General features: G+C 31.1%; 2 protein-coding genes across 2 annotated transcripts; both read left to right on the top strand.

Annotated features, from left to right (window-relative positions):
- The first annotated feature begins 617 nt into the window (after positions 1-617).
- LOC110620512 (dirigent protein 22) lies at positions 618-1398 on the top strand. The gene has a single exon (XM_021764284.2). The coding sequence runs from the start codon at positions 750-752 to the stop codon at positions 1332-1334; it is 585 nt and encodes a 194-aa protein (XP_021619976.1). The 5' UTR covers positions 618-749; the 3' UTR covers positions 1335-1398.
- Positions 1399-4288: 2890 nt separating this feature from the next.
- Positions 4289-5009, top strand: LOC110621719 (dirigent protein 22). Its single transcript, XM_021766007.2, has one exon. It carries the CDS (start codon positions 4375-4377, stop codon positions 4942-4944), a length of 570 nt encoding a protein of 189 aa, XP_021621699.1. The 5' UTR covers positions 4289-4374; the 3' UTR covers positions 4945-5009.
- Positions 5010-12448: the final 7439 nt, after the last annotated feature.

Raw genomic sequence — 12448 nt, 5'->3', positions numbered from 1 at the left:
AATTCCGTGATAATTATAGACCGGAAGCGCCATGAGCTGGCCTTTCTTTTCGATGGTAGTGGACTCGGGTTATTTTATGGGTGATGGTTTAAATGCTGACAACAAATATTTACTGTTTATGATTTTTGTCGTCATGATTCTTATATATGGTTTTGTTGATGTTGCTGCTTTTTTCGATGTCGAGGGTTATCTGTGTAGCTTGTTCTTCATTTCCGGCAAGGCTGATGCTCGTTAGCAGTGAGGATTTGGGCTGTGTCCAGATGTCCTTGAATTGGGGCTGGATTATATTTTTCTAGGTTTGGCTTCTTTTTCATTGTGCTATGGATTGGCTCTGTTGTTTTAGTTTTGTTAATTAGGTTTTTGTGTTACTCTTATGCTGTATTCACTAGGTAATTGAATGCAATGTTTCAGTTGGATGGTAAAAAATAAATAAATAATGCTTGGGTTCATCATCATTCGTCATATAGACATCATCAATCCAAGAAGACTCCAGGTCCACCAGTTACCAACAATTAAATTAAAGAAGACTTTGACGTCCACCAGTACGTGGGTTTTGTCAGACAACAGTTGGCGATATCTGTCCGTTTTTTATTTTTTTATTTTATCGGTTAAAATCAAATTAAAACAAGGTGATTTTCTATTTCGAGTCAGGCTCTAGAGCTTCAATATATAAGTAAAGTTAGAAACTTAGAATCACAAACAGTTTAGGACCCTTCTATGCTCATCCCTTTAATCAATCCCTAGTAATCATGGCCAAGACTGTCTTCATCTCTGCCTTCTTCTTTTTCTTCTTCTTTTCATCCACTGTTCTCACATTTTCTCTTGCCACCGCAAAATCTCACAGTTTCTCAAGAATCTTATCTCCAGCCTCGTTCGGTCTCAAGAAAGAGAAGCTGAGCCACCTCCACTTCTACTTCCATGACATAGTTAGCGGCCAAAACCCTTCTGCAGTCAAGATCGTCGTGCCACCCAACAACGCCTCCAGTACGGGGTTTGGCATGGTGGCGATGATCGATGACCCCTTAACTGTTAAGCCCGATCTCAGCTCCAAACTTGTAGGTAGAGCTCAAGGGATTTATGCTTCCGCCGCACAGGGTGAAGATGGGTTGCTAATGGTTGTGAACTTTGCCTTCACTGAAGGGAAGTATAATGGAAGTTGTCTCAGCGTTTTGGGTCGTAACGTTGTGCTTTTAACCGTGAGAGAGATGCCGATCATCGGTGGAAGCGGGATTTTCCGGTTTGCTCGTGGGTATGTTCAGGCGAGAACGCACACTTATAATCCCAAAACTGGGGATGCTGTTGTGGAATATGATGCCTATGTCTTCCACTATTAGTTGAAAATTTTTACAAAGAAATATATATTGTGGAGTTTAATTATAATTATTTTGTTGAGCCTGAGGATCTTGGAATTCATTTCTTTTGGTTGGGAGAAGATTACATTATTAATTTCTGTTCATTTTATATAACTTTAATTTATTTAATTTGCTTGGATCCTCATCCATGGTTTAATTGAAAGACAATTAATCACACTAAACTCATTCATCGATACACATTCAATTGCGTGAAGATTTGGTTCTTTTTCTTTTATTTGACATAAATTATATTTTTTAAAAATAATAACTTATTTATTAAGTTTCTAATATATCATTATTTAATATGTATTAAAAATAAATTAAATTAATTTAATTCTTAATTTATATTGTGAGTAGTATTCAATTCAAATCGAAAAATTTAATTAAATTATATTAATTTAAAATTTTAATTTAATTTTTTATTTATTTTATTTTAATTTAATTTAATTTTTAATTTTAAAAATTTTAATTATTTCGGTTGGATTTGTTTTTAATTATAAAAAGTTAAAAAAATTAAATTAAAATGGTTAGTGATAATAATATGTTATTTTTAATAATATAAAAAAAATTAGATTTAAAATTAAAATATTTTAATTAAATTTTAAAATATTAAAAATAAATTGTAAAAATAAAAAATTTATTAAAAATTAAAATCAATCAAATCGAATTGAATTAGATCGGTTTGATTTATTTTGATTTTTGATCAAAATCGATTCGGTTCAGTTTTCATAAATACTAAACTTTCAGTTTTCGATTTATTCGGTTTAGTTTTGAATTAAACTGACCGAATGCTCACCCCTACCTTTAATAGGAGTGAGCATTTGGTCGGTTCGGTTCAAAATCGAACCGAACTGAATAAATTAAAAATTAAAATTTTAGTATTTATAAAAATCGAATCGAATTGATTTTGATAAAAAATTATATCAAACTGAACTAATCTAATTCGATTCAATTTAGTTTGATTTCATCTTTTTCAATTTTTAATATTTTAACATTTAATTAAAATATTTTAATTTTAATATGATTTAATCTCTTTGAAAATAATATATTATTATTAATCGATTTGATTCGGTTTTTTAAACTTTTTCTTATCAAAATTAAATCGAACGGAAATCATTAAAATTTTTAAAATTAAAAATCGAACTAAATTAAAATAAATAAAAAATTAAACTAAATTTTAAATTAATTTAGTCCGATCAATTTTTTCGATTTAAATTAAATACTGCTCGCACTATCTTTAATAATATGATCATATTAGTAAATATGATCATAAAAGTTATGAAGTTACCCATTATTCTAAAAAAAATTATGATCATATAAGTAAAATTATTTTTTTATTTATCGTAAATTATATATATATTTTTAAATAATAATTTATTTATTAGATTTTTAAAATATTTTGAAATTTAATATATTATAATTTATTTATTAAATTTCTAACATATCTGATTTTTCTGAAATTTAATATCTCCCTACGCGATATATATTGAAAAGTTAAAAAAAAAAAATGTACAGGGCTATTTAAGTTTTAATATAATAAGTTTTATTAAAAATGAAATAAATCACCAATTTTACATGAATATTAATTAAGAAAATCTATTTAACATAAAAGACAATAATCTTAGCTTTAGTCAAAACTCTAAATATAATCTTGAAAACTATCACAGGAAATAGCCTTTATTTTATTTTCTAATATACTCTGTCCATATTACTTTATTAAAAATTAAAATAATTTATATAATTAAATTATTTACTATTGAAATAAATGTTCACGGTTGGTTATTTCAAAAATGTTCACGGTGCTATTACTGTTTGATGGTATTCTGATTCCAAACGCTATAAGAGATTGAGATTGTCAGAATTTTACCATGTAATTGCCAGAGTTTTATCATGTCGCTTCTAGTTTCTCTTCCCTCAAAAATTTGTTCTATGCTTTTTCCATTTGACCTCTCAGTAGTTTTAAAACCTCTAGTGTTTGCTTTCAGAAAAGACACGTGGTGAACAGGATATAGGTGAAGTAATTTAACATTTATTAGCCAACTGTGTATCATAAATGAGAGCTGTTTAACAATTTTGCTACAATACTCTACTGATAATCTATCAGAACGTCTCGATCCAGTCAAGATATTACTATTCCCGGACCCAGTGACAACACTTTAATAAGAGATCTCTATTGTTCCAACAAGCTTTGGGTCTAGAATCCAAGTAAGGACAATAGGTTCTTTCAGGCTAGGCATTACTGTTGCGGAGCTTTTTCTCTTCTTTCAAATCTTGAGCCTAACTTGGACTTGGTCTTGTTTCTATTTTAGAGTTAGGCTTCTTAGATTTATATACGGGTTTTACCTTGTTTTGGACTCCCTTTGAACCGTTTTGATTTACCGATATTACGTACCTTTGGGGAAAAAAAATCACCTGCTGTCACTGCAATAGTGCACTTGATGAAGAAGACTCCACCTACAAATGAAATTATTTCAATTTTTTATTTGATTTTATTCATAATTTATTTACTAATATTTTAATCCCAATTAACCAAATCATAGCCTCAATTTAAATGATATATTTTCAGAATTGATATTCTAACTAATGAGATCTTCTCTTACTAATATTTTATCTCTTTTAAATCACAAACCTAACTATTAAATATATTTCACCCTCACCTGAAAAGATTTCATCATATCCTGTGATGTATATCAAATTATAATTAATTCATGGAAATTTTAATCTTTATTAAATAAATCTTGTCATATAATATATTTAAATTATTTAAAAATATAATTAAAATGATCAATTAATTTATTTTTTTTTAAATTGAATTTAAAAAATATAGGAAAATTTGGAAGAAGTGCTTTATATTTTTAATTGGCATGAATTCTAAAAAAAAATAAAAAAGGATGGAATCCACTGGACATGCGCGAATCCGCTGATTAATTTCCCTATATATGGGCGCTTGATTTGTTTTGGCCTCGCAACACAGCCACTTCATAAGTTCTTCTTCCCCATTCCCCAAATCTCCATTATTACCATGCGTTCTCTCACTTTCACCATTTTCATCCTCTCAGCCACTCTTGCCGCCGCCGCCTCAAACTCCGATGAGGGCCCCGCGTTTTCAAGAAAGTTATCTCCACGTTCACTAGGGCTCAAGAAAGAGAAACTCAGCCACCTTCATTTCTTCTTCCATGACATAGTTAAAGGCCACCAACCTACGGCAATGGGCATCACCAAGGCAGCCATTGCAAACTCATCCACTGGATTTGGCATGATGATGATCGCCGATGAACCCTTGACTCTTAAGCCCCACCGCAGTTCAAAGCTTGTAGGAAGAGCACAGGGGATTTATGCTTCTGCTTCCCAGAGTGAGCTTGATTTGTTAATGGTTTTGAACTTTGCTTTCATGGAAGGGAATTATAATGGAAGCAGTTTGAGTGTTCTTGGGCGTAACCCTATATTTTCCGGCGAGAGGGAGATGCCGATCGTCGGTGGAACTGGGGTTTTCAAGTTTGGTCGTGGATATGTTAAGGCAAAAACATATGCATATGATAATAAAACCTCAAATGCTGTAGTGGAGTACGATGTCTATGTTCTCCACCGTTAGTTGACGGTTGTCCACTTCGACTATTCTATCGCAGTTGTCCTAATGAGCTACATTGTTTTCTTTTAATTGTCGGTTGCAAAATTCTTGGTTTTTTATTTTATATTTGCTTGAACTTTTTTAGAGTGCATGCAGATCCGATTCTCAACTCGTTAGAGTCTATGACGCTAACTCTCGAATTTCTTATTATAGAATTAATAAGTCTGTATGTAGCTATGGTTGAATTAATAAGATTCTTTATTTTGTTATAAAAAAATTATTAATCGCCCTTAAATATTTATATTATTTAAATTTTATAATTTTAATTATATATATTATTTAATTCATATAATTTTAAAAATCTATACTACTCAGTCTCTTTTACTAAAATTAAACTAAATTAATTAATGATTTTTTTTATAGAAGACCAAATAATTTTACTTTACAAAATATAAAAATATATTAACCGAGTGGTTTTGAAATAAAAATCACCGAATTAATAAATTTCCTACAAATTAAGAGACCTTATAATAATTCCTGCTTGAACTAACTATAGATTAAGTTGAAAGTTGGTATAGCCTTAAATTACTCACTAATGAAGGTTAAAGTAATACTTCATTTGTTTCGTAGTTTTTATCTATTTTTATTTTTTATATGTGATTAAGGTATAAATTAACTATTATAATTTTATTTTATTTTTAAAATAATCTATCTTAAAATATTTTTTAATATTTAATAAAATTTAATATTTTTAAGATTGTATAATTGAAAAATTAAAAGATAAAGTGAAAAAAAATTATGAGATGAGGGGAGAATAAAAGAATAAAAGCTAAAATTTAAAAAGAAAATTAAAATGCGCTTCCGAATAATAGATAAAAAAATTAATTAATAAATTTTTTAATAACCGATAACTAAAATGGAGAGATCTTGACTAATCAGTTTTAGGTATATTCATGAAGGGAAAAACTATCTGCAAGTATTGGAAGCAGAACTATCAACCAAGCCCATACCTTCACCAAAATCCCAGCTGTCCGACTCTCCGCCCACATTAAGGCATTCTACAAGCAACAGAAGAAATTATCCTTTCCAATTTTATTTCTTATTATTTTTTTTCAAAAAAAAATGAACCAATTATTGAAAACCAACTTTAATTTTATTTATTAACAGTAATTTTATGAAATAAATATAACTAATTACAATAAAGAAATAGCAGTGGATATTAATATATTACTTTCAAATATTCAACTAGCAATAATAGCTAAAGACTAATTCATGAAAGAATTAAAATCTACTAGCCATTAGCAACCATTAATAAAAACTATAATTGTTGAATATCCAAATTCTACTACCCAATTCTAGGCCCATCATCTTGTTACCTTTTTGCTTCCTCCATGGGCTCAGCCCTCTATCCTTCCTTCTCCCATAAAAAAAAACATATTAAGATAAGTAAATTAAAAAAAAAAAAACTGTGATCTAACTTTTTTTCTAATTCAATATTTAAAATCTATTAATTCGACTAATATAAATTGTATTGAGCAGACTCATTAAGAAATGCAAGGAAAATATATATATATATTGATAACTGTCAGACTTCTCACATCCGAGGTGATATCGGGCTTTAAAGAAGAACATAGGTCTAAAACCCATTAGATATCCCTGAGCAGATCAGTCCAACGTGGCACACTCCAGTTCGTGATTGAAGCAGGTCGGACTGACTCCATGCGCGGGTCCACCAGGGGATAGCCTAGTCCGGTGATGTGATGGAAGGTATGTAATACCCGGTTAGACCCTGACATCGGAATTCCTATTTTCCGGTGGAATCTCGGATGTCGGAAATCTCTAAAAGGGTAAAATATATTTTTTTTCATGTGTTTTAAGGTTTTAAGTAAGAAAGAAATTGAGTTTTTGAAAAGAAAAGCACCAAGGAAGAGAAGCCAGGTTCGGCCGCCGAACATGGTGGAGTTTTGGGAGCACCTTTGGCCCCCGAAGGTGGTCTGGCCAGCTACCTATAAAAGGCCCCATGTCCGAAAATGGGTGAGTTTTCTTTTCCATTTTCGGGCAAAGGTGAGTCCATGCCCTTCCGTGGTTAGTTTTGATGTCTTCCTTCAAATCATTCATGTTTTTGATGAGTTTTAACTTGGTTTTGAAGATTTTTGAGCAAAGATCGAAGTTTGGAAACTTGGAGACCCCGGAGCCATTTCCTCCACAACTCCAAGTTTGGATCGCCTCTCCTCTCGATCTTCAAGAGGTAAGAGTAGATCCTCACCTCCTTTTATGTTTTGCGTAAGTTTTGAGAGGTTTTAAGGGGGTTTTATGCATGATTAGAGTCATTGTAAAAATGTTAGGGTTTATGTGAGTTTAAGGATGAAATGTGTGTTTAATGTATGTTGCTATGTTGATGTTTGTTGGGGTATAGGATAGTTTGAGACCCTTATATGCTTAAATAAGTGTTTATGCATGCTTGGGAGTATTGTGCATGAGTTTGGAGGGTTTGGGAGGCAAAATGTGCATGAGAGGCTTGAGTTCTCCCATTCTGGAAGAACTCAGGTTCGGCTGCCGAAGCCAGGTTCGGCTGCCGAAGCCATGTTCGGCTGCCGAAGCCAGGTTCGGCTGCCGAAGCCATGTTCGGCCGTCGAACCTGCTTGGGGAGGCAGTTCTGACTACCGAACCCTGCCTCCGAAAGTGCATGACTTTCGGCTCTGGAGGGACTTTCGGCCGCCGAACCTGCCGCCGAAAGTGCCCTGTCCAGCCTTCCTTTGCATATTTTCTATGATTGTTTTATGATGTTTTAGGGGGTTTTTGGGGAGATGTTTAGAGTCATGTTAGTGTATGTTTGGTCCCTCATTTGAGTCCACCTGTGTAGGTTCGGTTCGGAACCGAGGACCCCAGCAGTGAGATAGTTGCTTTAGAGTCTTTGCAGAGTCAGCCTGAGGTGAGTAGAATGGATTTTTATGTTTCAAAGCAAATAAATTTTGAGCATGTTCATGCATCACGAATGCCATGATATATACTAGGTTGTTTGCATTAGAAATCACGAATATGTTGCATTGCATTCTATGATGTTGATGTGGATGGATGTTGGATGACCCATTAGCCCTCGATATGATATGATGACGATGATACGGTATGGAAGTCCAGTGAGGCCCATTTTACGCCCCTGGCATGATGTAAGAGAAAGACCGGTGAGGCCCATTCTACGCCCCTGGCACATTGGAATGTTATGTTATGTTATGTTAAGAGAAAGTCCAGTGAGACCCATTCTACGCCCCTGGCACCATTGGAATGTGTAGAGGGCTATTGGTGACAAGTCCGTCCTTGATGTGAATTGTTTGTGATGTGATGCATTCCATGAAAGCATATGTTTTAATATATTGTTTTACTATTCTGCTCACTGGGCTCTAGTAGTTCACCCCTTTCCCTTAACCCCCAGGCTTGCAGGTTCGGGATAGATCAGGAAGTCGGTAAGAGTAAAAGTTTTATGTATGTATAATAGTTAGTTGTGGACATGAAAGATAATGTAATGTAATGAAATGTAATGTAAGATATTGTATAGAATTGTATTGAGGATTAGTATTGTGCTTGACCCTAGAGTTTATGGTTAATCCCTTTTGATACACGATCTTTATGTAATGTTTTTTTAATGTAATGTAAACCAAGCTTGATGTATGTAATGTTGACCCAGCTAGAATATTTGATGAGGGCTCTAGTGTGGGGTTTTTATGTATTCAGTATTAGTTCATGCACAGATCAAGCTTGGTAGATGGAAAGTTTAAAATTTTTATGAAAAGGTATGATCATGTATGGGATTTATCAGGTATGACAGGTTATATGCTAGGCTTGCTACGGGTCCCGGCGACCTTAAGTCAATCTGGATCCTAGCACCGGTGGCGGTCCGATTTCGGGTCGTTACAAGGTAGGAGAGCAGCCACTTCGTAACCCTATTCGCATGCACACTGAGGGAATTAAATGGCCGTCTAATAGAGAGGGGTATGTATGGACTTGAGTGACAGAGACAAGTGACATTGTGATAAGATGACGATTATGCGTTACTAGAGGATAAAGCGAAAAAGGGATAAAAGATGGGAGATGTGATATTTCCAAATTAAGCTACGGGCCTAAGTGACAGTGACAGAGACATGTGACACTGTAGCAAAATGGCAGTTATGCATTACTAAAGAATAAGGAAAAAGAGATAAAAGAATGGATACGTGATTTTCCTAAATTAAACTTACACTCGCTGTAAATCCTATTTTCTGAATATCATAACATCATATATATATATATATATATATATTTAAAAATTTTCCCAAAATGTATTTATTATTTTCAAAAAGCAGCTTAATACCTTTCTCTTTGGAAGTATAATAATCTTTTGTCATACTCTTTAATTTACTTAATTCCAACAATTGATGGGTCACCATTTTTTCTTTTCCTTTAGTAAACTACATTGTAACCTAAGCATTGCCTCAAATCCAATAAAGGCTAAAAGGGTTTGCATTATTTCCTTAATAAAATTAATTTTTATAAATAGAAAACATCAAATAATTTTCTCCACTCCAGCTGTAAAATTAATACTAAAGATGATTCTATTACTTCTAATTTTTTATTTAATTTTGTCCCTCTCATAAATTTCCTGTCAATTTGTACTAGAATGAGTTGATGATATTTATTGGGTATTAGTTAAAATTCCCAATCAAAGTTCTTAATTTAGATTATCTTACAAATAAATCTCATAGATGCCTAAAAAAGCTAATAACAATAATAATGACTAGAATTGCTCAACCATATGATATCAACATCAAGGGCCCCATCAGCCTCCCTTGCATGGTGGGTGTGATTAAAGCTTAGCTTTGCATGATGACCTTTGGTAGTGCAGTTTTGCAGGATATTTCTATGTATTGAGAGACACTGAAAGGCAGCTTTTTACTCTTAGCTTTTCAAAGCAAAACAATGGAGTACCCTAAAAAGATGGGGTGGGTCTCAAACATAAGATTGCTATTGTATATATGCAACAGTTATTTTATGGGTTTAGTTTCTCTATGTAGTTGGAGGAAGGTGTTGTGTACTTCATATTTCCAATGTGTTTTCATGCATGGGATGAGAACGGATCCAATATTTTTAGGTAATTATTTAATTGATTTTTAATAAAGTATATTTAAGTAATATATAATTGGAGGTAAGACGAGTTTGAATATTTAGATTATATATATATATTGTTAGAACCATTTAATTATATAAGTAATTATTTTAATATAATATTAATTATTTAAAATAAAAATTATTAATTAAAATATATAAAATTAAATAGTTTAAATATTATAGATAATAATAATCGAATTTGAAACGACTTCAAATTATTTAAAATAAATTTTAATTAATGACGATTAATTTAAATATTAATAATATTAATTTTATTTAAATTCGAGTATGATAATTTTTGCGACTATTTTACCCATTTATATATCTAGTTATGAGTATCGTTGAATACTAATAGTCCGGAGCTCTTGTGGTAGTGATTAAATTGAAAAAAATAAAATAATTAACCTTTTATAATTCACTCTCTCATTTAGTCAAAATACTAAATTCTATGACCATGTTCGACCTTAAAATACTTATCAAAATATCCGAACAAAGCCGACATTAGAAGTCGCTAACCAATGGGGCTACAATATGCAACTAGAGATGTAAGTAGTGGGTTTTGTGTTGTGTTATCTTTATGGAGGTAGGTCGCTAACTAATGGGGCTACAATATGTAACTGGAGATCTAGTAGTGGATCTTATGTTGTGTTGTTTTTATGGAGGTAGGATTTGGGATGTGATATTCAGTTGTCTATTTGATGTGAGAAAAAATTAATAATATATAAATATAATTTTAATACTATTAAATAACTTGCGATAATTATTTTGGATCAAGTAAAACGTAGATTTCAAAAATTATTTGAATCAATTTAAACTGCACTGTTACAATCGATATTAAAATTATTTTAAATCAAAAAAATTGTATTAAGTTTCGCTACTGATGCAAAATGAGGTGAACTCGTTCGAAATACTAGCGAATCATAATACCCAAAATTTTGATTCTAACGTAATAATTATATTAAGTTGTGATGAAGATGTAACAAATTTAGGTTGATGCGAGAATCCGCACATTGACCGTTACATGGGAGGTCGATTGCTTTACATCAAGCAGTGGTTATCAAAGGGCCTACCTCTACTACACACATTAGAAGGAAAAGTCAAGAAAGTTTATGTGTGGAGGAAGTAGTGCAAAAGAAGATAAAAACACATGCAAGAGAGACTATTTCAATTGTCTCTCATAATGGACCACTTGAGGATGCCAAAGAGCATTCAGCAATTAAGGACAAGTAGTACTACTCTCACCCCACCAAATGCATTCTTTTTTCTATTGTTTTCAACTTCAAAAATATTTTCTGTAGATTTTTGATACTTACCTTTTTACTGTTTAATTTTAATTTAAAAAATAAAATATATTAATAAATTTGTATATAAATATTTTAATAAAAATCTCAAAATATGAAAAATATTTTTTTTAAAAAATATTTTTTATTAATTAAATTTTCTGAGTGAGTGTCTAAATATAAGAAAATATAGAAAATATTTTTTTAAAAAAACTAATTTTTGTAAAATAATCGAATGCTTAAACTATTTTTTTATATTTTTAAATTATATTATTTTTAAAATTTAATAATAATATATTTCTTTATTTCCAAAACTTAATAGTTTAATTCATATACTTTACGTTTGTCAAATTGAAAGTATCTCTATAAATATTAAAAAAATAATTTTTTAATTATATATGTCCCACAATTGTTAATGCAAACATATGAGAAAGATGCCCTTTCTGTGGTCCAAGCCCTAAGTTTCAGACAACAAATGATCAAAGCCATCAAGCTTTTAAGGAGCTATCCTTATATTGACAGTTAAGGGTCTTCACATGAATAAAGGAAAAAGTTTCAATTCTGTTGTTATGATTTAGTTTGGAATATTAAAAGAAATTTAAATAAAATTTTATAAAATTGTATATAATTTTAATATTTTTTAAATTAAAAAATTATTATTTTTTCATTTCAAATAAGATAATTATTAAAAAAACAATTGAATTGAATTTTTATAAAATTTTTTATTCTAAATAAGCATGCATATCTATAAATAAAAGGAGTTTTGTTAGTATATATTAAAAAAAAATTCTTGTAATTTTAAGATATCTTCAAGTGGAGCAATTAAACTATCTGTCGATTTACTGAATTTTTATTCTTTGTAGCTGAGAATTTGAAGTGATATGTGGTGAAAAGGGCAGCAAAGAATGTCTAAGAACCTCTAATTTCTTTTCTTACCTTGTCTTTTGCTAAGCTTATTCCATATTAATCCAAATGATTTCCAAACTGCTGGATCTTCAGATTTTGGCGTATTGGAATCTGACATGTGTAGCAACAAATGCTTGATTTGAAGACAACTATACATCCTTAGCATGTCCATTCCAATATCTTTCATACCTTGTCTACTTTTC

This window comes from Manihot esculenta, chromosome 8 (genome assembly GCF_001659605.2).
Source record: "Manihot esculenta cultivar AM560-2 chromosome 8, M.esculenta_v8, whole genome shotgun sequence".
Classification (NCBI taxonomy): Eukaryota; Viridiplantae; Streptophyta; class Magnoliopsida; order Malpighiales; family Euphorbiaceae; genus Manihot; species Manihot esculenta.
Note: the sequence above shows the minus strand (reverse complement) of the source record. Positions and strands in the feature narration are given on the sequence as shown.